Raw genomic sequence first — 24,550 nt, forward strand, 5'->3', positions numbered from 1 at the left:
CCTGATAATTTGAGCTGTCTATAGATGGAGTGACTATACAGGCAGTGCAGGTGAACGAGCAGAGGCTGGCAGGTCACGTATTTGGGGGATTTACCGTGAAGATATAGCCCACTCCAGGGTAGACCAGATGGCCTTTAAGGCCACAGTCATTCCTGGGATCTGACACTTTTATAACTGAGGGGGTGACTTCTCTGCCAACTCCCACAGCCACCCTACTTCTGGAGATGCAGTGGCATCAGGCTCTCAGCCTGTTGCTGGCTAGTGAATTACACCCCAGCCCCAGTGACAACCAGCAGCCTGCCAGTTTGGCCACAGAGGTGCTAAATGTCCAGACCCTGAGCCCCTGGCCTCCTGGGAAATTCTTACAGCATATTTATAAAATGATGGCTCGGTGGTGAGCTTTTCCAGGCTGCAGCTGCTAGGAAGGGGTAGGATGAGTGGTTTGAAACCCACCATAAGCTGAGCAGGAAATTCCTCAAGACACAGGTCAACACGAAGCAACATAAGACCTAACCACTCCAGCACCTGTCCTGCCTCCGCCCTCTCTCCCAGGACCCAGAGGCCCAGGGCTCCAGTGAAGCACCTCCTCCGGGGCCTTTCCTTCTGCAGTCCCCTCTCCAGCCCAGGCAAGCTGACGCCTGCCCCCTAGAATGCCCGGCTGTTCCCAGCCCACAACACCATCATATGGTGCCTCTGCCACACAGTCTCATTCTCCCTCGAATATGCTTTATACCCCTTTCTAAGGAAGGGTTTGGTTTTTTTTTTATTTTAAAAAGTGCTCAATAGATAAACAAACTGCCGCATCTATACAGAGGGATGTTATTAAGTAACATAAAAAGAAATGAACTATCAAGGCATGAAAGGTCATGAAGGAAACTTAAATGCATATTACTAAATGAAAGACGCCAGTCTGAAAAGACTACATGCCACGTGTTTCCATGACATGCGGGAAAAGATAAAATTATGCAGACAGCAAAAACAAAATTAGTGGTTGCAGGGGAGAGGGGAGGATAACGGAGGCGCACAGGATTTCTAGGGCAGTGAAACTTCCGTATGATACTGTAAGAGTGGGTAAGCTTATGATACAACTGTCAAAATCCATAGGATGTACAGCACCAAGAGTGAAGCCTAATGTAAGGTAGGGACTTTAGTTTAATAATAATGTACCAATACTGGCTTCTCAATCGTGACAAATACACTACACTAACTAACGTGAAAAATACGGGAAATTGGGGAGGGTGGTAGAGAGCATCTGGCAGCTCTCTAACTTTTGCTCAAATTTTCCTGTAAACCTAAAACTGCTCCGTTACAGGAAGTACAAAAAGGGATGAGGTGATCTAGAAAAATCCATTATCTCACTCAGAAAAACATTTTAACTACCAAGGTATGTGAAACCTTTACTGTATACATACATACATGTTAGAGATTTCTAACAAATGGGATTATTCTGTTGTTGTTCAGTAGCTCAGACATGTCCAATTCTTTGTGACCCCATGGACTGCAGCACACTGGGCTTCCCTGTCCTTCACCATCTCCTGGAGCTTGCTCAAACTCATGTCCATTGAGTTGGTGATGCCATCCAATCATCTTGTCCTCTGTTATCCCCTTTTCCTCCTGCCTTCAATCTTTCCCAGCATCAGGGTCTTTTCCAGTGAGTCAGCTCTTTGCATCAGGTGGCCAAAGTCTTGGAGTTTCAGCTTCAATATCACTGCTTCCAATGAATATACAGGGTTGATTTCCTTTAGGATTGACTGATTTGATTCAGAAAACTAAGATCATGGCATCTGGTCCCATCACTTCATGGGAAATAGATGGGGAAACAGTGCAAACTGTCAGACTTTATTTATTTATTTATTTTTGGCTCCAAAATCACTGCAGATGGTGATTGCAGCCATGAAATTAAAAGACACTTACTCCTTGGAAGGAAAGTTATGACCAACCTAGATAGCTTATTGAAAAGCAGAGACATTACTTTGCCAACAAAGGTCCATCTAGTCAAGGCTATGGTTTTTCCAGTAGTCATGTATGGATGTGAGAGTTGGACTGTGAAGAAAGCTGAGTGCCAAAGAATTGATGCTTTTGAACTGTGGTGTTGGAGAAGACTCTTGAGGGTCTCTTGGACTGCAAGGAGATCCAACCAGTCCATCCTAAAGGAGATCAGTCCTGGGTGTTCTTTGGAAGGAATGATACTAAAGCTGAAACTCCAGTACTTTGGCCACCTCATGCGAAAAGTTGACTCATTGGAAAAGACACTTATGCTGGGAGGGATTGGGGGCAGGAGGAGAAGGGGATGACAGAGGATGAGATGGCTGGATGGCATCACCGACTCGATGGACGTGAGTTTGAGTGAACTCCGGGAGTTGGTGATGGACAGGGAGGCCTGGAGTGCTGCAATTTATGGGGTCGCAAAGAGCTGGACACGACTGAGCGACTGAACTGAACTGATTTGATTTCCTTGCCGTCCAAGGGACTCTCAAGAGTCTTCTCCAGCGCCACAATTGGAAACCATCAATTCTTCGGCCCTCAGCTTTCTTTACGGTCCAACTGTCACATCCATACATGACGACTGGAAAAATCATAGCTTTGACTGTATGCACCTTTGGAGGCAAAGTAATGTCTCTGCTTTTCAATATGCTCTCTAGGTTTGTTATAGCTTTTCTTCCAAGAAGCAAGCATTTTTCAGTTTCATGGCTGCAGTCACCATCTGCAGTGCATCTTTTTCTTGTTTTCACATTTTCTTTTAAAATAATTATAGACTCACAGGGCGTTGCAGAAATAGTAGAGAGAGGTCCCCAGTGCCCTTCACCCAGCTTCCCCCAGTGGTAACATTTTGCACAAAGATATCACAGGAACAAAACTAGGAAACTGACAATGTCACAATTGTGCTTTTTGTCTTGTAATCGGCTCTGTTTGTTCAGCAATGAACTGTGAACATCTTCCAATGGCTACATTCCTGCAGGTGTGGACATTTTAATGGCTACATAATAATTTGCTGTGTAAACAGCTGTAATGCACTCAATGGTCCCTGTGGTTGGATGTTAGTTTATTTATAACCAAAGGCAATAACTTTATTTTTTGCACGAATTTTAATAACAGTTACATGTAACTGTATTTACTCCATGTGCCTCCCTGAAGTGGCTTCATAAAACACACTTCCCTGGAACTTCCCTGGTAGTCCAGTTGTTAAGACTCCATGCTTCAATAACAGAAAGCAAGGTGGGTTTGATTCCTGGTCAGGGAATTAAGATCCTGAGGGCCTCACTGGTGTGGCCAATAAATAAATGAAATGCTATTTTAAAAACAAATAAATACTTTCCTCCTCTGTGTCACTTCCACACTCTCCTGCTGGTGTTGCCTGGAATCACTTTTCAAATAAGCCACTTACCCTGAATCCTTGCTCTAGGATGGCTTCTAGGAAAACCCAAAGCAAACGATAAGAGGAGATTCCCTGACGCACAAAACCGGAATGTCCAGAGGTAGAGCAGGCTTCAGGGTTGCTGTGATTCGCTGCTCCCCTAACATCATCAAGGACCCAACCCTCTTCTCTCCATCTGCCTCCCTCAGGACAGCTTGGCAGCGCCCCTCATTGTGGCAAAGTGGCTGCGACACTTCCTGGGTTGTCAGTGCACCCCGTTTCTTCCAGAAAAGGGTGGAGCGCACATCTAGGAGCTCTGGCTCAAGAACAAGGAATTTTCCTTCCCAGGAGTCCCAGCAAATCTCCCTTGAGTCTCTTTGGCTTGATTTGGACAAAGTGGCCAAACCAAACCAGACATTTGGCCACGGGAAGTGGGTTACTTGGCCAATTGCTGTGGCAAGAGGCTGAATGTATCCCAGTTGGACTAAAATGATCCTTCCTGCCGCCCGCCCTCCCCTGGTTTCTTCACAGTACAGGGCAGGGATGTCAGGGATACTGGGAATCACAGCATGGTCTACACACCTTTGAAAGGCTTTTGACATGTACCAGCAAACTGCCCCCCAGAAAATACCTATCTTTTACACATTCTCCTACTCTGGGTCTTACTATCATTTTTTAAAATCTTGGCAATTTGATAAGTGAAATTACTTTCAGGTGAAAGTTCAATTATATGTGGTGCTCACATATAATTTTGACACTGTATTTGTTGGGTATTCATATATTTTTTCTTTTGTAAATTGCCTGCTTATGCCAGTTTTTCTACTAAAATAAACATTTTAATTGATTTCTGAAGAGCTCTTTAGAGATTAAATATACTATTCTCTTGTCATAGGTGTTGCAAATATTTCCCCCAGAATGTTATCTCTTTTGAATTTTGTTTATCGTATATTTAATTTTTTTACCTGGTTAAGTTTATCAATTTTTTCTTTTTGCTGTTAGCTTTTGCTTAGTTCTTCTGTTTTAAAGTTTTGAATCTTTAACCAAACATATTTACTTCCAGTAAAACTGCTGCTTTTTGTTTTGTTTTTTCTTTTGCATTTAAATCTTAGTAAATCTGGAATAAATTTGGCTTTAGATATTAGATAGGCACTTAACCATATTTTCAGTCTATGATGTTAGCCAGGTTTTCTTCAAAGTCTTAATTGAATTTATTAGCATCTTACTTCTGTTTTGTTTTGTTGGCATCAAGGCATGTGGGATCTTAGTCTTCTGACCAGAGGTGGAACCTGCACTCCCAGAATTGGAAGGCAAAGTCTCAACCACTGGACCACCAAAAAGTCCCAGTAGCCAGGTTTTTTAAGACACCATTTGTTAAAGAGTCTCCCCAACAACTTGAAATGCCCCCCTTATCACATATTTTGTTGTTGTTCAGTCTCTCAGTCATGTCCGACTCGTTGTGACCCCATGGACTGCAGCACGCCAGGCTTCCCTGTCCTTCACCAGCTCCTGGAGCTTGTGCAAACTCATGTCCATTGAGTCAATGATGCCATCCAACCATCTCATCCTCTGTAGTTCCCTTCTCCTCCTTCCTTCAATCTTTCCCAGTAACAGGGTCTTTTCCAATAAGTCTGTTCTGAGCATCAGATGGCCAAGGTATTGGAGTTTCAGCTTCAGCATCAATCCTTCCAATGAACATTCAGGACTCATTTCCTTTAGGATGGACTGGTTTGATCTCCTTGAAGTCCAAGTGACTCTCAAGAGTCTTCTCTAACACCACAATCCAAAACACACATTTCATGGGCCCATTTATGGATTTTCTGTTAAGTTTCTTGGATATGAATGATTGTTTCTTTTTTTTCTTCTTTTACCTCTAGAGACAATTTATTATTTTTTTTTAGCTGTGATGCTGCATTTACAATATGCAAAAACACAAATAAAACTGCCTAAGGTGTTTTGTCACTGAATGGCTTTTTCTATGCCTATAACACATTGTTTTAATAACCATAGTTTAAAAATACATTTTAGTAGCTGTAAGAAAGTCCGCTATCACAATTATTCTCTTTCAAAAGTTTCTTGACTATTTTTGTACATGTATTAGAATTTATTTTTAATTAATTAAAAATAATGGAATTAAAATCTGAAAATTTTAATAACATACATTATTTTCAAGGCCATGGTGTACATTCTTCTCTAATCAATTCTGTTAAGTATCTGAAAAGTTTTATTGTTTAGTTTTACTTTTGTTTACTTTTAAATCTAGGTTCTATTCATATTTGTCAAAGTCAGTAATGTAATTCATACTTTATATCTTGCTGTTATTGTGATTTTTTTTTCATTATGTTTTAAACTGATAATACAGGGAAGGGAAGAAGTATTGTTTTTGTAAATTTCTCTTTTATAACCACCTTTTATTGAAAACAAGCTTATTAGTTCTAAAGTTTCTTGAGTTTGTAGGGTGTGTGTGTGTGTGTGTGTCTGTAGAGGGTGGTTGATTCTTTGGACTTTCCCAGCTGGATGTCTCATTTTCATCTCCAGCTTCCTATTTCCCACAGTTCCTCAAGACAGAGAAACCCTCTCTCAGCCTGCGTGGACTGGACTCAGAAACCGTGGTACCCTTCCTTGGACATGCTTCTCACAGCTGCCCTTCCCCTTGGCACCCATACATTCTTGGGTGGTTATGCCTTTAATACATAATCTCATTCTGTCCATCCAAGCTCCATAGCCAGACAACTGAGATTTCATTTTACAGATAAGGAAGTGGAGGCTCCAGGAAAGAGACAATTTACCAGACTGAGCATCTACTAATAATTGCAGAGCCTAGGAAAAGGTTGTGGTTGGGGGGGGGCACCAGGCACCCAGAAGTCCTCAGCAGACCTGCTCTCCAGAGTGTGTGCCAGCTCCCTGGATGTCTCACGGTCCTGCCTTGGTCTCTTGCCCCATTTTCTTCCGCAGGAGAGTCAGGGACCCAAACACTAAGCTGCACCGCCCCCCCCCCAGTCTCGGGGGCATGTTAAAGACTTAGGGACCAAGTCCTCAAAACTATGACCCCAAAGTTCCCCACCCTCTTCTACCTTAGGCACATGGCTCTTTTTTTGTCCATGACTCCTGAACATCTAGAAAAACACCTTCAACAAGGAAGTTTAATCCCTGGGAGAGCGAGTGCAGGGCAAACGGGGAGGGAGGGTACGGCCTTTGGGGGTCAGAGGCCAGCTTTGCTGCTTGCAAGCTGTGACCTCAGGCAAGTCACTAGACTGCTCTGAGCCTCGGGTCCTCCTCTGGAAAGGTAGCGATTTCCTCTGCCTGAGGTTCCCTTAGCATCAAATACACTAAAGTCCCCCAGGAGCCAGCGCAGTGCCTGGGACGTGGTGGGGACCAACGAACCGCCACAATCACTATTAAGATAAGGTGGATGCAGGGGGAAGAACTTCGCTGGTCTGAAGGCCGAATGTGACCCTCTGGCGGTCGCTCTCTGCTTTGCTGCGTTTCTTCCCACGCCTGGTCCAAGAACAGAGGGAGCGCTGGTTGAGGACGAAAGGGACGCCAGCGACCCTTTATCCAGCAGCTCCCAACTCTGGGGGCAGCTCAGAGGGGACAGGCAGGGCGTAAAGCTACATGGCTGTCACCTGGGGTCGGGGTGTCCAGGCTCTCGTCTCCTCTTCCCACCTTCCCACTAGACACAGATATCACTGTCATTCCCAATTCAACAGGGTTAAACCAAGCTATGGTTTTTCCAGTAGTCATGTATGGATGTGAGAGTTGGACTATAAAGAAAGCTGAGCGCTGAAGAATGGATGCTTTTGCACTGTGGTGTTGGAGAAGACTCTTGAGAGTCCCTTGGACTGCAAGGAAATCCAACCAGTCCATCCTAAAGGAAATCAGTCCTGAATATTCACCGGAAGGACTGACGCTGAAGCTGAAGCTCCAATACTTTGGCCACCTGATGTAAAGAACTGACTCACTGGAAAAGACCCTGATGCTGGGAAAGATTGAAGGCAGGAGGAGAAGGGGATGACAGAGAATGAGATGGTTGGATGGCATCACCAATTCAACAGACATGAGTTTGAGTAAACCCCGGGAGGTGGTGATGGACTGGGAGGCCTGGCATGCTGCAGTCCTTGGGGTCCCAAAGAGTTGGACACGACTGATGAACTGAACTGAACTGAACTGAACATAAACCGAGCTCATCCCCAACCCGCTTTGTTCTGGACATCTGGCTCCCTCATCCGTGACTACTGTTGGGCGGAGGAGACATCAGTTGACTGCAGGATAATTTCTTTCACTTTTCAATGATTCTTCAAGTAGCAACACCCCCCCCCCAAATGATCTTAACATACATATTAAAATCTAGTGTATGACACAGCAGCAGTAGAAGGAATTGGAGACACGAGGCATGAGAATATCACTTCTGTTCACTATAGAAAAACTAATTCCACCAAGAAACACTCAGGCTGCTAAAATGAGTGGGTGAAAGGGGAGAGTGACAGGCCGTTATATGATCCCAAAATATCTCCCCACAAAATATGTATTAAACACGAAAGGAAGGAAAGAAACTTTACCTTGAAAATATCAGACACGTATTGTTTTCATCAAGTGGACCAAGCCATTACCACCAGCTGTGTGACCGAGGGATGTCACGTGTCACCCACCGGATTGCAAGGGAGAGGACACAGTGCATGCAACCCACTCTAACCACGAGGAAACACTGGACAGACCCAAACGGAGGTCCCTTCTATGAAATGACCGGCCTCTGCGCTTCAAAAAATACGTAGTCCTGAAAGTCAAAGAAAGACTGAGGGGCTGCCTTGGATGGAAAGTGACGGCCGAGGCGAGAGAGCTGGCTGTGATGTGTGATACTGAACTGGAACCTTCTCCCTAAACAATGCTCCTGGGACATTTGGTGCATAGTCTCCAGCTGGAGGAGGTACAGAAGCTCTTTGTCCTGATCCTGCAGCTTTTCTGTAACTTTGAAGCTGTTTTATGTTAAAATGTTGAAACAAACTAGAGGATGGGGCTGCCAGCCAGTGAAGAATAGAATCTTCTGCTTCCTGCCCTGAGAGCATCAGACAGTCCTCCCCCGCACTCCTGTCGAAAACAACTGGATAACTGGAGAAAATGCTCAAATGGCCTTGGGGAGCAGGCAGCGCTGGAGGAGAGGGAGGAAATGAGGTGAGTTATACGGTGGGTCAGATGGTAAAGAGTTTGCCTGCAATGCAGGAGATCTGGGTTAGTTCCCTGGGTTGGGATGATCCCCTGGAGAAGGAAATAGCAACCCACTCCAGTATTCTTGCCTGGAGAATTCCATGGACAGAGGAGCCTGGCGGGCTACAGTCCATGGGGTTGCAAAGAGTTAGACGTGAATGAGCGACTTTCTTTTCTTATTCTCTCCTTGTGCCAGGAAGGTAAAATCCAAACAGGCACAAAGAAGGGAAGCCCAAGCAGAGCTCAGTAAGCTCCCTGAGTTAGAGAGTCAGAGATGGAAACTTGCAGAGGTCAAGACAACCAGAACTGACAGCACAGAGCAAGCAGGCAGGGGGAAAGCAGATGAAGAGCTCTGGGTGGGGTTCCCTGAGTCTTTGGCTAAATACAAATTGTACACGCATGGGGGGAAATGCTGTGGGGCAGATGGAAACACTTCCAGGGAAGGAACAATTACTGCAGAGCTGAATAGTTCCCCAAACTCAGAAGCATGAGGAATTGTATTTTATTGCCATCAGCCAAAGTGAAGAGATTTCATTGAATGCATTGAATTCATTGAGATTTCATTGAATGCAGGGTGTTGGGTAGAGAGTCCAGACATGCCGCACCTTACAAGTGGGTTAAATTGGTCATTGAGGAAAGGCTAGACCAACCTTGAAAGAGCTTCAAAACAAGTCTTAAAAGATCAAAGTGATCTGCAAGTAAACTACTAATAACTGCTTCCCGTAAAAATTCCAGCACTCTTTATTAGGTGTTCTTTAAAGCCCCTTTCCATCTTGAAAGTCCATGATTTTTTATGCTAACCAGCTGATCTTTTTTAGTTTTAGCTTTATTGAAGTATAATTGACATATATAAAGTGTACACTGTGTTGATTTGATATATGTATACCTCATGAGAACATCATTCCCCATCTAGTTAATTAACACATCCATCACCTCACATAATTATCTTTTTTCTTTCCTTTCTTTTTTGGTTAAAGGTCTACTCTCCTAGCAAATTTGTTGTAGCTGTGTAAGGACGCGGTAATTCTTCATTGCCGCCACTGGGTGGCACTTCCAGTTTTTAAATCCCCTGCCTGACGGCAGATTTGAAATTCTCTTCCTTGTGGCTCCAGGAGTTGGTAATGGACAGGGAGGCCTGGCGTGCTGCAGTCCATGGGGTTGCAAAGAGTTGGACACGACTAAGCGACTTTTTCACTTTTAAACCCATGTTCGAGTTTGTCTTGTATAGAAGAGAGTATTGGTAACTAAAAGCTTGTAATATCTCGTTGTCTCCTGAAACCCTGGCATGTGGGAGGAGAAGTCTGAAGCTGACTCACCTGGAACATTAGTGAGGGGGTCCGCACACTGTCCCTCCTCCTAGGCTCCTGACTCACCTGCCTTCTCCCCTCTGAAGGGCGCATAGGGCTGGAGACGCCCTGAGCAAGTTCCACACAGCATAGACCCTCATCTTTAAAGTTAGGGTCACAAGATCCGCCTTCGTGGTATACTCCAAACGTGGGACACCCCAAAATATCTTATTTCTAAAATAGAGATCCCCAGGCTCCATCTCCAGGAATCCTGATTCTGGTTAGGGTGAGGGTATTTCCCAGGCTACTGGGAAGACTAAATGAGACTCCACAGAATTTTGGGGAAATCCAGTGAGACCGTATATGGAAAGTTCCTAGTGCCACATGCAGCACAGAGTAAGTGCTTGCCGATCTGGAGCTTTAATTGTTTTTACCACCAGGGGTTAGCAGCCCAGGTGCCCGTGACTGTGTCTGTATATAGTAGATACCAGTGTGTGCGTGTGTGCTTATTTGCTCCGTCGTGTCCGACTCTTTGTGACCCTATGGACTGTAGCCTGCCAGGCTCCTCTGTCCGTGGGATTCCCCAGGCAAGAATACTGGAGTGAGTTACCCTTCCTTTCCCCAGGGGATATTCCCATCCCAGGGATTGAAGCTGGGTCTCCTGCATTGCAGGAAGCTTCTTTACCATCTGAGCCACCAAGAAATCCCAGATGCCCAGTAAATACTGTCAAATGAATGAAAAAAAAAAACTTTCCAGGCAGACCCCGGGGATGGAGGCTCCAGAGCCCACCTGCAGGAATGAAGGAAACAATATGACCACCTGTCCCACCAGCACCCCTATTCTGCCCACTGAGTCTCCAGTGACCCTGGATTGCACATGCATTCTGGAGATGCGAGGGGAGGCGGGATGGGGGTGGGGGTGGGGGTGGGTGGGTAGAGGGAGTCTGTCCTGAGAAGACAGCAGCCTGGGGGAGTATGCCCAGAGCCCTAAAGCCAGGCGAGGACACGGCTCTGCACCCTGACCCCCAGGGCTTCCTGGGAGAGAGCCTCTGCTCCCCGTGTCACATGCATTACATCTGTGACAAGATCCTCTATGAGCTTCCCCAATGGCTAGTGGTAAAGAATTTGCCTGCAATGCAGGAGACATGGGAGATGCAGGTTTGATCCCTGGGTCGGGAAGATCCCCTGGAGAAGGAAATGGCAGCCCACTCCAGTACTCTTGCCTGGAGAATCCCATGGACAGAGGAGCCTGGTGGGCTGCAGTCCATGGGGTCACAAAGAGTCGGACACGACTGAGCGACTAAGCATGTGCGCATGCCCTTCTATAACTAGAGGGCTCCGGTCGCCTGGGGAATGAGGAAACCGTGGGCACAGCCCAGCAGCGGGCACCCTGGGCGGTCAGTTGGGATGCAGCAGCAGAAACTCAGGGTGGCGGGTGGGCCAGCCGTGCTCCCAGCTGCTCACCAGCTGGTTGGAGCCACTTCAGTGTCTGAATCTCCTTCCCTTGGGCAGAGCAGTTCTGTTTGTCCTCCTAAACCTCAGAGCTTCCAAGAACTAAATCTGAAACCCCTGAGGCATGAACTGTCCCAGCGATGTGCCAACAGGAAGCCTCTGCTGCCATCCAGAGAAGGAGTAAGTAGGAGGCCCACCCTCCCAGAGGGTTCCCACCAACCAGCCTGGTGACTCAGGGAACCATTTGCCATGTGGTTCCCCATGGCCTCCAGCAGGGGGCAGCCTGTCTGAGAAATTGGGGGCCATGCTCTCCCAACCGGGTGCAGGCTTTCTTAGGTATGCTTCCAGATGTCAAAAAAGAAGGATACGGAAGGACAGGGAAGCCTGGCGTGCTGCAGTCCATGCCGTTGCAAAGAGTCAGACACGACTGAGTGACTGAGCTGAACTGAACTGAACAAAACACCCAGAACTCAGTGGTGTTCGTAAAGTGAAAGTTGCTTAGTCCTATTCGACTCTGTGACCCCACGGACTATACAGTCCCTGGGATTCTCCAGGACCGAACACTGGAATGGGTAGCCGTTCCCTTCTCCAGGGGATCTTCCCCACCCAGGGATCGAACCCAGGTCTCCCACATTGCAGGTGGATTCTTTACCAGTTGAGCCACAAAGGAAGCCCAAGAATACTGGAGTGGATAGCCTATCCCTTCTCCAGCAGATCTTCCCAACGTATGAATCTTTTACCAACTGAGCTACCAGGGAAGCCCTGTTGTTTTTACCACAATTCCCAAAGACACAGTGATGGAAAACGGCCACCACCAGTATATTGTATTCACGGACCCTCTGGGTCAGGAGCTGGGCATGGGGCAGTGGCCCTTCTCTGTTCCAGGAAACCTGGGACCTCCCCAGGAGCGACCCTGGTGACTGGGGTCAGAAGACCTGGGTCCCGGAGCCCACTCCCTAGATGACTTCTTTGCTCACGTGTGTGGCATGTGGGATGGACTGGCTCCTCTGGGCCCGTGGACCATAGTCCCACCAGGGGCGTCTCTGGCCTGGCAACCTCAGAGTAAGCAGGCATCCTGCCCGGTGACTCAGGGTGGCAAGAACAAGTGTTCCCAGAAGGCAAGGAGGAAACAGAGAGGCCTTTCTTCATCTAGCCTCAGAAGTGATGTTGCATCACTTCCACCATACTCTCCCTCTCTCTTTTTGGCCGTGCTGGGTCTTCACTGCTGCTCTTGGGCTTTCTCTAGTTACAGCTCCCAAGCTCCAGAGCACGAGCTCAGGGGTGGTGGCACACAGGCTGAGGTGCCCCGAGGCATGTGGAATCATCCCAGACCAGGGACAGAATCTGTCCTCTGCACTGGTCCATCAGGGGAGCCCTTCCACCGTATTTCCAGTCACACGGGCCCATCCAAGTTCAAGGGGTGGGGACACAGACCTCTCAGTGGGAGGGATATCAAATCATTTGTGGCCATGTTTCCAAACCACCACAGACACAGATGCAAAAAATTACAAAACCTGAGTACCCGTCGTGAGGGTATTGCTTGATGAAATTTTCCACCATGAACCACTGGTATTGTTACCAGCGAGATCAGGAAATAAAAGTGTCTGAAAGCCCTCCTGTGTTCCCTCCCAGTCACTCCCCCCACCCTCATCCCCGATTTCTGACACTGCACGTTACTTTTGCTTGACTTGAACTGAATTGTATACTTCAAAATGGTTGATTGTGTGTTTTGTGAATTTTACCTTGCGTGCATGCTCAGTCGCTTCAGTTGTGTCCGACCCTTTGTGACCCTCTGGACTGCAGCCCACCAGGGCCCTCTGTCCCTGGGATTCTCCAGGCAAGAACACTGCAGTGGGCTGCCATGCCCTCCTCCAGGGGATCTTCTGACCTAGGGATCGAACTCGTGTCTCTTAAGTCTCCTGCATTGGCAGACAGCTTCTTTACTGCTAGGCCACCTGGGAAGCTCAAATTTTACCTTAACTTTTTTTACAAAGGGCACACAGTCCAGATGTACCAGCCAACATTATATCCGAAGGATCTCACCTCAGATGTTGCTTATGCAAGTCTTCTTGTTATGCATAACTTGATCAATCACTGAAGCATGACTACTAAATAAGCTAATGATGTCAGAAATTTAAAAAAAAAGCATCGGTGAATATAGCAGCTCATTGACTAAACTGAATAATGTTCAAAGTGGGCCCTCATTGATGAAATGAAAAGTACTGTTTTTTTAAGATATGTGGGTTGCTTTAAAATAGGTTAACCCCCCACCTACCTCCATACTGCAAAGGACATGAGAATCCGCCAAAATTTCTAACCTGCCCCTAAGGCTTGATTTTTATTAGCCAGCTTTCAGCCACTGATGTAGGAGGGCTTCTGGTTGTTTGATGATGGTCATAAGTAAGGCAAGGAATCTGGTCTCTAGAGTGTGTGCCGGCCTCTGGTGAAGGCTTTGGTTGGATTTTCTAAAAGGTGGTCAAGAGCTGGGATTTGAGACTTCATCAGATTTATAGAATAGGCTGTCTGAGCTAGGCTATGTCTGCTTTCTGGGGATGTTGGTTTAATAAATATCTTTTTTTTTTTTTTTTACTTGCCTTGATGCTTAGGGGCTTCCTTGATAGCTCAGTTGGTAAAGAATCTGCCTGCAATGCAGGAGACCCCAGTTTGATTACTGGGCTGTGAAGATCCACTGGAGAAGGGATAGGCTACCCACTCCAGTATTCTTGGGCTTCCCTTGTGGCTCAGCTGGTAAAGAATCTGCCTGCAGTGCGGGAGACCTGGGTTTGACCCCTGGGTGGGGAAGATCCCCTGGAGAAGGGAAAGGCTACCCATCCCAGTATTCTGGCCTAGAGAATTCCATAAACTAGTCCATGGGGTCACAAGAGTTGGACACGACTGAGTGACTTTCACTTTGAAGCTTGAGGAATACTAGTTCCCTGATCAGGGATCGAACCCTCGCCCTTGGCAGTGAAAGCGCAGAATCCTACCCACTGGGCTGCCAGGCAATTCCCATAATAAATAATTTTATGTTTAGGAGAATTTGGTCTGGGGCTGGCTTTCCTTATAACGTGATAACAAGAATGTGGGGGAGTAAACACCCCCCTAAACTTCTTTGACCAATACACTAACCAACCAAGTAAAGGCTGAGTTTTACCGGGTCAAACCGGTTTAGGTAAGTTTGCTCATACCCTTGACCAAGTTTTCATCAGTTTGTTTTTCTTTTTAACCACTGCTCTGTAGGAGTGCCCAGTGAGGTTCTGGATACTTTGTTGCATTTGTTGATATCTTCTTCCCTTTACATGTTAAACCTTCCATTACTTTTCCTTGCAATGTTGTTGTTCGGTCACTAAGTCTGTCCGACTCTTTGCAACCCCATGGACTGCTGCCTGCCAGGCTCCTCTGTCCTCCACTATCTCCTGAAATTTGCTCAGATCTGTGTCCTTTGAGTCAGTGATGCTGTCTTAACCATTTCATCCTCTGCTGCCCTTTTCTTTTGCTCTCAGTCTTTCCTAGCATTAGGGTCTGTTCCAAAGAGTTGACTTTTCTGACTCTTTTGTGATCCCATGGACTGTAGCCCACCAGGCTCCTCTGTCCATGGGATTTCCCAGGCAAGAATACTAGAGTGGGTTGTCATTTCCTCCTCCAGGGGATCTTCCTGATCCAGAGATCCAACCAGAGTCTCCTGCATTGTGGGTGGATTCTTTACCACTGAGCCACTAGGGAAGCCCTGTAATGGTACAAAGAAACATGCCTAACTCAAGGACCCATTAAACATGCAACATAGAGTGATTATCGTTTTCACTATAACAGAGTATGGAGAGTTTGGTTTGGATGCTTTCATCTCCTTACTCCTTGGAAGGAAAGTTATGACCAACCTAGATAGCATATTCAAAAGCAGAGACATTACTTTGCCAACAAAGGTTCATCTAGTCAAGGCTATGGTTTTTCCTGTGGTCATGTATGGATGTGAGAGTTGGACTGTGAAGAAGGCTGAGCGCCAAAGAATTGATGCTTTTGAACTGTGGTGTTGGAGAAGACTCTTGAGAGTCCCTTGGACTGCAAGGAGATCCAACCAGTCCATTCTGAAGGAGATCAGCCCTGGGATTTCTTTGGAAGGAATGATGCTAAAGCTGAAACTCCAGTCCTTTGGCCACCTCATTCAAAGTGTTGACTCATTGGAAAAGACTCTGATGCTGGAAGGGATTGGAGGCAGGAGGAGAAGGGGGCAACAGAGGATGAGATGGCTGGATGGCATCACTGACTCGATGGACGTGAGTCTGAGTGAACTCCGGGAGTTGGTGATGGACAGGGAGGTCTGGCGTGCTGCGATTCATGGGGTCGCAAAGAGTCGGACACGACTGAGCAACTGATCTGATCTGATCTGATCTTCCACGTTGCAATTAAATTTCAGGAAACTATCACTTAGGAGTTTTGGTGTAGTAACAAAGAAAAATGATAACCACAATTATCTGAAAAGATGAAACAAACACTCCCCCCTTTTCCATTTATACATCCAAATTTTCCATTTATACATCCACATTCCCAGCTATGGTTTTTCCAGTAGTGAAAGCTATGGTCAAAGCTGTGGTTTTTCCAGTAGTCATGTATGGATGTGAGAATTGAACCATAAAGAAAGCTGAGTGCCGAAGAATTGATGCTTTTTGCACTGTGGTGTTGGAGAAGACTCTTGAGAGTCCCTTGGACTGCAAGGAAATCAAACCAGTCAATCCTAAAGGAAATTAGTCCTGAATATTCATTGGAAGGACTGATGCTGAAGATGAAGCTCCAATACATTGGCTGTCACCTGATATGAAGAACCCACTCACTGGAAAAGACCCTGATGCTGGGAAAGATTGAAGGCAAAAGGAGAAGGGGACGACAGAGGACAAGATGGTTTGATGGCATCACCAACTCGATCGACATGAGTTTGAGCAAATTCCGGGAGATGGTGAAGGACAGGGAAGCCTGGCGTGCTGCAGTCCATGGGGTTGCAAAGAGTCAGACACGACTGAGCGACTGAACTGAACTGACATTCCCAGTGGTCTTCGGAAGCTTGGATTTTCTTCACAGATTTCAAAGAAAGCACAAATCACAGCAATCTAATGCAGAAACAGATGTGATATCCAAGTCTACTGTTAAGGCAGAGATGAAAGACGTGTGTGTGTGTGTGTGTGTGTGTGTGTGTGTGTGTGTGTGAAAGGCATGCAGAAATGTAAAACAATGTTGGTCTTCTCGCTTATACTATTTATGTTAATAGGTAATAGCTTATTGTTGTCATTTTAAAAAGAACAGATTTGTTGAGATATAATTCACATGCACAGACTTCACCCCTTTGAAGTGTACAATTCAATGGTTTTTATTATATTCATGGAGTTGTACAGTCATCATCACTATCTAATTTTAGAATATTTTCAATGTAATGAGGGATGGCATGAAGAGACTTAGGAAGAGCACACGACACTGACAGTTACTTCTTTGGGAAGGACAAAACCTTTTGCTCTAAAACAAATCAAAGGCCTGAGATTTTGTCTTGTTAAAGAGGTTGATAATGCCAAGGTGCACAGGACTGAATGCCTCCAGAGATGGAAGCAGACCCAGGTTTCTGCTCACTTGGAAGCATTTTTCCCTTTCTGCACTTGGGTTCATTCTGACTTCCTAGGAACTTGCAGGTCCATGCTTCCCAGAGGGCTGAGAGACTGGTGCCAACCCATCCAGGCTGAAGGGCATACATGTTCTTGTCTGAATGCCACAGAGCCACAAGAGACTCAAGCCTGCAGGGGTTTTTAGAGGGAGGACTGGCAAATTGTATTTTCCTAAGATGGTCACAGCGGAGGCTTCCCTGGGGTCCAGTGCCTAAGACTCCCTGCTCCCAATGCATGGGACCTGGGTTCAGTCCCTGGACAGCGGATCCTGTATCCTGCAACTAAATATCCCGAGGGCCACAGCAAAGATCGAAGACCCTGAGTGTCATGACTAAGACTTGGTATAGGCAAATAAATATTTTTTTTTTTTTTTACGAAAAGAGAACAAAATGAGGATTTTAAAAAATCAATAGATTTTTAAAAATGAAGACAGATGATCACAATGACACATATCCCATCTCACATACTATTTTTAGATGATTTTATCATGCCTCCATTGAGGGGTGGAGATTTTATTTATTTATGTATTTATTTTTGGCTGTGCTGGGTCTTCATTGCAGTGCTTTTCTTTAGTGGCGAGTAGGGGCTACGCTCTAGCTGCAGTGCATGGACTTTTCTTGGCCGTGGCTTTTCTTATTGCGAAGCACGGGCTCTAGGGCTTGTGGGCTTCAGCAGTTGTGGCCTGTGAACTCAGTATTTGTGGTTCCCAGGCTCTAGAGCACGGCTCACTAGTTGTGGCACACGGGTTTCGTTGCTCTGCAGCATGTGGGATCTTCCCAGACCAGGGGGTCGAACCTGTATCCTCTGCATTTGCAGGCAGATTCTTACCCACTGGACCACCATCCGGGGAAGCCCGAGGGCTGGAGATGTATGTCCTCTCCCCTTCATGACTGTTCTGACCAATAGAGTCGAGCTGTGTCATTTTAGACCCTATTCATAAGAGGCGATGAAGCTTCTACCTCCCTCTCTCTTCTTTGCAAGCCCGTCCTGGGAACCCAGCGACCATGCTGGGAGGAAGCCCAGGCCATACATAGGTGTTCTAGCCAAGCATCAGCCAGCGTCAGTCCATACCTGGGAGAGAATAAGTCTTCAGATGGATTCTCCTCTCCAGCCTCCGAGCTACCCCGCCTTGCACCAGGTGGGTCAGAGGAGGGACTTCCCCATGAAGGTCTGTCCAAAGTGAAGATTTGTGAGCAAAGTAAATGTGTTGTTTGGGCCTTAGGTTTGGGGATGGTTTGTTACATAGCAATAGGGAACTGAAAAGAAGTCCTGGAGGTAAAACACGTTTGATTTCCCCTGTGAAATGCAAAGGGGATTCTCTGATGGCTCAGACGGTAAAGAATCTGCCTGCAATGCAGGTTCAATCCCTGGGTCGGGAAGATCCCCTGGAGAAGGGAATGGCAACCCCTTCCAGTATTTTTGCCTGGAGAATTCCATGGACAGAAGAAAGGTAAAATCTCCTGTACCCATCCCCCAGGAATGTTGGTGAAATAATCACGGGATGACACAGGCAAAATAGTTTCGGCTGCTCTACAGCTAACATAGCTCCCTTCTGGTACTGTTCCAATGCAAGCAATCATATTTGTTTTCTGGTTATAGCAGTTCTGTGTGGTCATTGTAGAAAATTCAGAGAAGTGAGAATTAAAATAGTTGATGGAAATGGTTGGACTCCTAGCGTTTACAACAGTTAATAATTTGATCCTGGGCTTCTCTGGTGGCTCAGTGGTAAAGAATCCACCTGCCAATGCAGGAGACATGGGTCTGACCCCTGGTCTGGGACGATCCCACATGCCATGGAGCAACTAAGCCGGTGCACCATAGCTACTGAGCCTGTGCCCTAGAGCCTGGAAGCTGAAACCACTGAGTCCATGGGCCACAACTCCTGAAGCCCTCGCACACTATAGCCTGTGCTCCACAGCAAGGGACGTCACCGCAGCGAGAAGCCGGAGCACCACAGTTAGCGAGTAGCCGCCACTTGCCACAACTACACAACTAGAGAAAAGCCCACGAATCGACGAAGGGCGAGCACAGCTGATCAATAAATATAATTATTTTTAAAAATAATAATTTGGCCCCTTTCTCTTTTTTTTTCCTGTGCATAGAAATGTATTTTACAAAATATGGGTCATATTTGCACAGTACTTTTGATGTGTGTGTGTGTGTGTTAGTAGCTTAGTCGTGTCCGACTCTTTGTGACCCCATGGACTATAATCCACCAGGCTCCTCTGCCCATGGGGATTCTCCAGGCAAGAATACTGGAGTGGGTTGCTATGCCCTCCTCCTCCAGGGGATCTTTGTGAACCAGGGATCAAAACTGTGTCTCTTATGTCTCCTGCATCGGCAAGAAGGGTCTTTACCACTAGTGCCACCTGCGAAGCCCGATAGGGATGTTAAAAAGATTTTATTTGATCACTTTATTTAAAAACTTAATTTTTCCCTAATTAAAAAAATATATATGTATGGGGCTTCCCAGTAGGGATGTCGAAAAGGTTCTCTTTGATCACTTTATTTAAAAATTTAATATTTTCCCTAGTTTATATATATATATATATATATATATATATTCAGGAAGATCCCTGGAGGAGAGCATGGCAACTCACTTCAGTATTCTTGCCCACAGCCAGAGGAGCCTGGTGGGCTACAGTCCATGGGGTGGCAAAGAGTCAGACAGGACTGAAGGAATAAGCACACAGGCCTCTCCAGATGCTCAGAATCCCTGCCAGGACTCCCTTGGGCCCTACACACCCCAGTGCCAAAGGCTGGTCCTGGATCTCAGGTGCCCACAGCCAGCAGTGGGGACAGGCCCTGGGCAGCAGCCCCCAGGCAGTCAGAACAAAGTCAGAGCAGAGTCAGAACAGAGTCCTCAGGGGCAGAGCGGTGTTTACAAGATTTTTCTCAAGGCTTGGCTGACGTAACAGCCATCCACATCAGCCTTCCTTGGGGAGTGACGATTCTTTTTTTTAACCGTGGTGTTAAAATGCTGACTTATTGCTTTATTTTCAAGCTTCTTTTTTACTTTCTTGCATCTCACAGGAAAAGTCAGAGTCCCCAAAGTGGCGCTGGTGTCTTACCACAAGAGAGCCAGGAGTCCGTCTCGGCCTGCTTGCCTGGTTTTTTTTTTTTTTTTTCCTGTTTGCTTATTTGTTTTTAGTATTTTTAGTATGTTTTGGAAACATGTCTTTAGAGTGAGTGTTTAAAAGTCAGCTCGCCCTTCCCCGCGCTCCCTGAGGGCGCCTCCCTCTCCCAGACCTCGCGACCAGTGGCGGCGGGGATGCCACCCGCAGTCCTGGGGGCGCGCGGGTGTCACTCGGGGGCGCTCAGCTCCCCCACCCCCAGTCTGTCACCGGCCACGAGCGCCGGCAGTCGGGGCACTTCTAGGGGACGAGAAAGGAACCGCCAAAACGGTAGTGAAACTTTCGCCCGCTGCCGTTCCCAGAGGACCCCAGGGCCCCCGGGTCCCCGGGAGCGGGCGGAAAGCTCAGGGTTGATCCGAGGGTCCGCGCTCCATCCCTGGAAGCGCTCGGCCGGTCGACATCCCCGGGACAGGCGGGCACCTGTGGCCTCCGGGGCGGGCGGTCCCCGAGCCACAGCTCCTCCTTAAAGCCGCGGCTCCGCCCCGCCTGCCCACGGTTCCACCCAACCGCCGGGTCCCCGCCGTCTCGGCAAAGTGTCGCAGAGTCGCCAGCCGCCCAGGAACGCGCTGTCCGCCCAGTCCCTGAGTCTCCGGATCCACCGAGGCCATGGCCAGCGAGGAGCTGGCGAGCAAGCTGCAGCGACGACTGCAGTGGGAGGAAGGCGACAGCGGGCTCCAGCCCGCGCCCGGAGCCGCCCCAGACCCCGAGCCCCAGCCGCAGCCGCCCGCCTGGGCGCCCACCGCCAGAGCCGACGCCGAGCTGAGCGCGCAGCTGAACCGACGGCTGGACATCAACGAGGGCGCGGCGCGGCCCCGACGCTGCAAGGTCTTCCACCCCTACTCAGAGTTCCCGGAGTTCAGCCGCCGCCTCATCAAGGACCTGGAGAGCATGTTCAAACTGTGAGCGCTCCGCGCCTTGCGCCCCCGGGACCCAGGGACCCGAAGCCCCAGAGGGAGGGGTCAGTGGCGCTGGGTCGGTCTCTCAGAACCCCAGGCCCCGTTTGGGGTAGGACGGAGGGGGCCAATGCAGCGGTTTCTTTATCATTTAACCCTAACGCCCCCAAGATCCCGCACGCCCCGAGCGATCCCGGCGCGGTGGTGCTGGGTGATCCAGCCGGGCTGGGACACAGAGGGCAGGAGCTGCGGTTCTCCCTGACCCAGCTCAGAAGTTCGGCTCGGGCAACCCAGCCCGAGTCCTGGGCTCAGGGGTCCAGACGGCGGGTCCCGCCCCCTCCGTCGCCTGGCTCGGAGATTTTGCCCAGCGCGCAACTTCTAGGAAACCGAGACGCGCTGCGCCTCACCTGCCAACTTCATCTCCCGAGAGAGAAATTAGCCTTCTTTGTCCTTTATCTTTTAAAAACAAAGGAGTAAACTTATCCTTGGCTGCCGCGCGGGGTTTGATGTACCCGCGGAGACAGAGAACTGGGGGTTTGTTCAACTCTTCGCAGAAGATCAGTACGTTCCGGGAGCGAGCGCGTTTGGGGAGCCTCCTGGGGGCGTCGCCTTGGCCGTGTTCCCCCTTCTTGCCTCTCGGGCAGGAGGCGCCCGTCGGAGCCGGACACGGCAGCTGGCAACTGGTCCGGCGGGGGCTCATTCCGGTCGTGCCCCTCGGGGGAGCCCCAACCCCGGGCGATGGAGGCAGCGTTGTCTGGCGGCCTGAACTAGTAGTCGGCCTTGTAGTCTGGCAGCTCCATGGGCCTCAGTTTCTTCATCTGGAGAGTGGGGAGAAAAAAATCATCCTGCCTTTTAAGGCCAGAAAGTATTTTGCACACCATAAGCTCCCAACTGAGCTATTAATATTTGTTGGAGAATTGCGCCAAAACCGGGAAATGCCTGGGGGGACCGGAGGCCGCCGGCCAGGTCTTGCTTGGGGCGTTTTAAAAAGCGCTTGGAATGTGTTTGTCCTACCCGCGGAGGTTCTATTTAAAGGCGCTGTGGCCGGCGCTGTGTGGCGGGAGCCTGAGCCCCTTCCTGAGGCCGGACTGTGACCAGCTCCAGCCTTGGCACCGAGGTCGGCAGATTGGTACCCGGAGCCACCGCGTCTCCTCGGCTTCCTCGACACCCTAATTTCCCGGTCCCTCGCTTCCAGGCTTTGTTCTCTGGAGTTAACACCTACTAAGTCGCTTCAGTCATGTCCGACTCTGTGCGACCCCATAGACGGCAGCCCACCAGGCTCCCCGGTCCCTGGGATTCTCCAGGCAAGAACACTGGAGTGGGTTGCCATTTCCTTCTCCAATGCAGGAAAGTGAAAAGTGAAAGTGAAGGCGCTCAGTCGTGTCCGGCTCTTAGCGACCCCATGGACTGCAGCGCACCAGGCTCCTCGGTCCATGGGATTTTCCAGGCAAGAGTACTGGAGTGGGGTGCCATTGCCTTCTCCGGGAGTTAACACCTGGTGGGTCCAATTTGGGCTATTAAGGAGCCCTGGGGATTCCCAGGTGGCGCTAGTGGTAAAGAAGGCATAGAAAAAAGAAAAGAAGTGAAGTGGCTCTGTCCGACTCTTTGCGACCCCATAGACTGTAGCCTACCAGGCTCCTCCATCCATAGGATTTTCCAGGCAAAATTTCTGGAGTGGGTTGCCATTTCCTTCTCCAGGAAAGAAGACATAAGATATGCGGTCTGATCCTGGCGGGGAAGATCTCTGGAGGAGGGCATGGCAACCCACTCCAGTATTCTTGCCAGGAGAATCCCATGGACAGAGGAGCCTGGTGGACTTCGGTCCCTAGGATCACACAGAGTCAGAGACGACTGAAGCGACTTAGCACAGCAAGGGAACCTGAGTCGAGGCAGAAGACTGTGACTGGGGCAGAGACTGAAAAGTGCATGGTTTGTCAGCACCCCTTTGACTTATTTGGGGGTATGCCTTTCCTGGCATACTATTCCCCGACTGACTGCTCCCAGGGCCCAGCAGTCCCTCCCAGTCCAGGTGGCTTTAGAGAGGGCATCACAGGGACTGTCATCTTCCTCTTGCTCGGGGGTCATTCAGATTTCTTTCATTTATTTATTTTTATTATTATTATGTTTTTTCTGTAGAACAGTCTTTGAAAGGCTGTTTGTTGGCTGCCTAAGAGTAATAAAGGACGTCGACACAATCATGGTTGGATGGCATCGCCGACTCAATGGACATGAGTTTGAGCAAACTCTGGGAGTTGGTGATGGCCAGGGAGGCCTGGCTCGCTGCAGTCCATGGGGTGGCAAAGAGTTGGACTGAACTGAACACAATCAGAGGGGCTTGGGAGATCAAGCAAGGTGGCACCGATGAGGAAACAGATGCTGAAGAAGGTCAAGCTAACGTGCAGGCAGTGTGTGCTCTAGGGGCCTGAAGAGCTGGCAGCCTAGTCAAGTGTGGGACTTCATTGTCCAGAGCTACTGTGTCAGTCACAAGTCTAGATGGGGTTTTCTGCCACTTGCAACCAAAACTGGCAGAGACGGAAAGGGCATTAATGGGCTCAGGAAGTTAAGAAAAAAGGGCTGGTATCAGGTATGGCTGTATCTGGGAGCTCAAATGATGCCCTCAGAGGTTCATGTCTTTTTCTGAAGCCAGCTTCCTCTCTGTGTGGTCCCCATTCTCAGGTGGCTTATCCCTGGTGGTTGCAGTGTGGCCACAGCAGCTCCAGTAAGTCCAGTGGGAAGGGTAACCATAGCAAAGGCCTTATTGTGTGTGTGTCTTTTGTAGCTTTACTATTGTTTCTGGTTGGCTCTGAATCTATTGCTGCGGCCAGAGGAATTCATTGCTCTGATTGGCCGGGCCTGAGCCATGTGCCCCACCCCTGTGGTGACTGGCAGAGGGCTTGGCAGTGGGACTCTTACTGAGGAAGCCAGTGTGTGCACTGTGGTAAAATCACCACCTTCCCGTGAGGGCCGGGTAGCTGCTGTGACTGCCAGGAGCAGGGACCATTGGGAGAATCATGCTTTCCCTGATGGTGGTTTGGAAAGACCCTTCCCTCCCCTGCCAAATCTAGTGCTGTGCTGTGCTTAAGTCGCTTCAGTCGTGTCCGACTCTGCAACCCTATGGACTGTAGTCCTCCAGGCTCCTCTCTCCATGGGATTCTCCAGGCCAGAATACTGGAGTGGGTTGTCATGCCCTTCTCCAGGGGATCTTCCCTACCCAGGGATTGAACCCAGGTCTCCTGCACTGGCAGGTGGGTTCTTTACCGCTAGCATCATTTGGGAAACCCCGCTTAAATCTAGTATCAAGACCAAATTATCCATTTTGAGTTTGGAGAAGGTACAGACAGAGCCCCCCCACCCCACCCATTCCAGGGTCATTTGCTGTGATTGTGGGCAAGTTGCTTAACCACATCTCGCTCTTCATCTGTAAAATGCGGGCAGCTGTTTCTTTCAAGGTTTTTTTAAATTGAATTTTTTAAAATTTATTTTTGGCTGTGCTGGGTCTTCGCTGGTGCACAGGCTTTTCTCTAGTTGGCGGTGCCTGAACTTTTCCCCGCCATGGCTTCTCTTGTTGTGGAGCACTGGCTCTAGGGCA

General features: G+C 48.5%; 1 protein-coding gene across 2 annotated transcripts in view; it reads left to right on the forward strand.

The window, feature by feature from the left end:
• The window catches only part of EFHD1 (EF-hand domain family member D1), a 79,668-nt gene that overhangs the window by 14,966 nt on the left and 40,152 nt on the right, over positions 1 to 24,550 (forward strand). The window contains exon 1 of one of the 2 annotated variants that reach the window (XM_027537932.1): positions 20,264 to 20,967. The exons of the other annotated variant lie outside the window; for it this stretch is intronic. Coding sequence (XP_027393733.1) covers positions 20,675 to 20,967 — 293 coding nt within the window. The 5' untranslated portion in view covers positions 20,264 to 20,674. Of the gene's footprint in view, positions 1 to 20,263; positions 20,968 to 24,550 lie in introns of those variants that run through there. 2 annotated transcript variants of the gene reach the window in all.

This window comes from Bos indicus x Bos taurus, chromosome 3 (genome assembly GCF_003369695.1).
Source record: "Bos indicus x Bos taurus breed Angus x Brahman F1 hybrid chromosome 3, Bos_hybrid_MaternalHap_v2.0, whole genome shotgun sequence".
Taxonomy (NCBI): domain Eukaryota; kingdom Metazoa; phylum Chordata; class Mammalia; order Artiodactyla; family Bovidae; genus Bos; species Bos indicus x Bos taurus.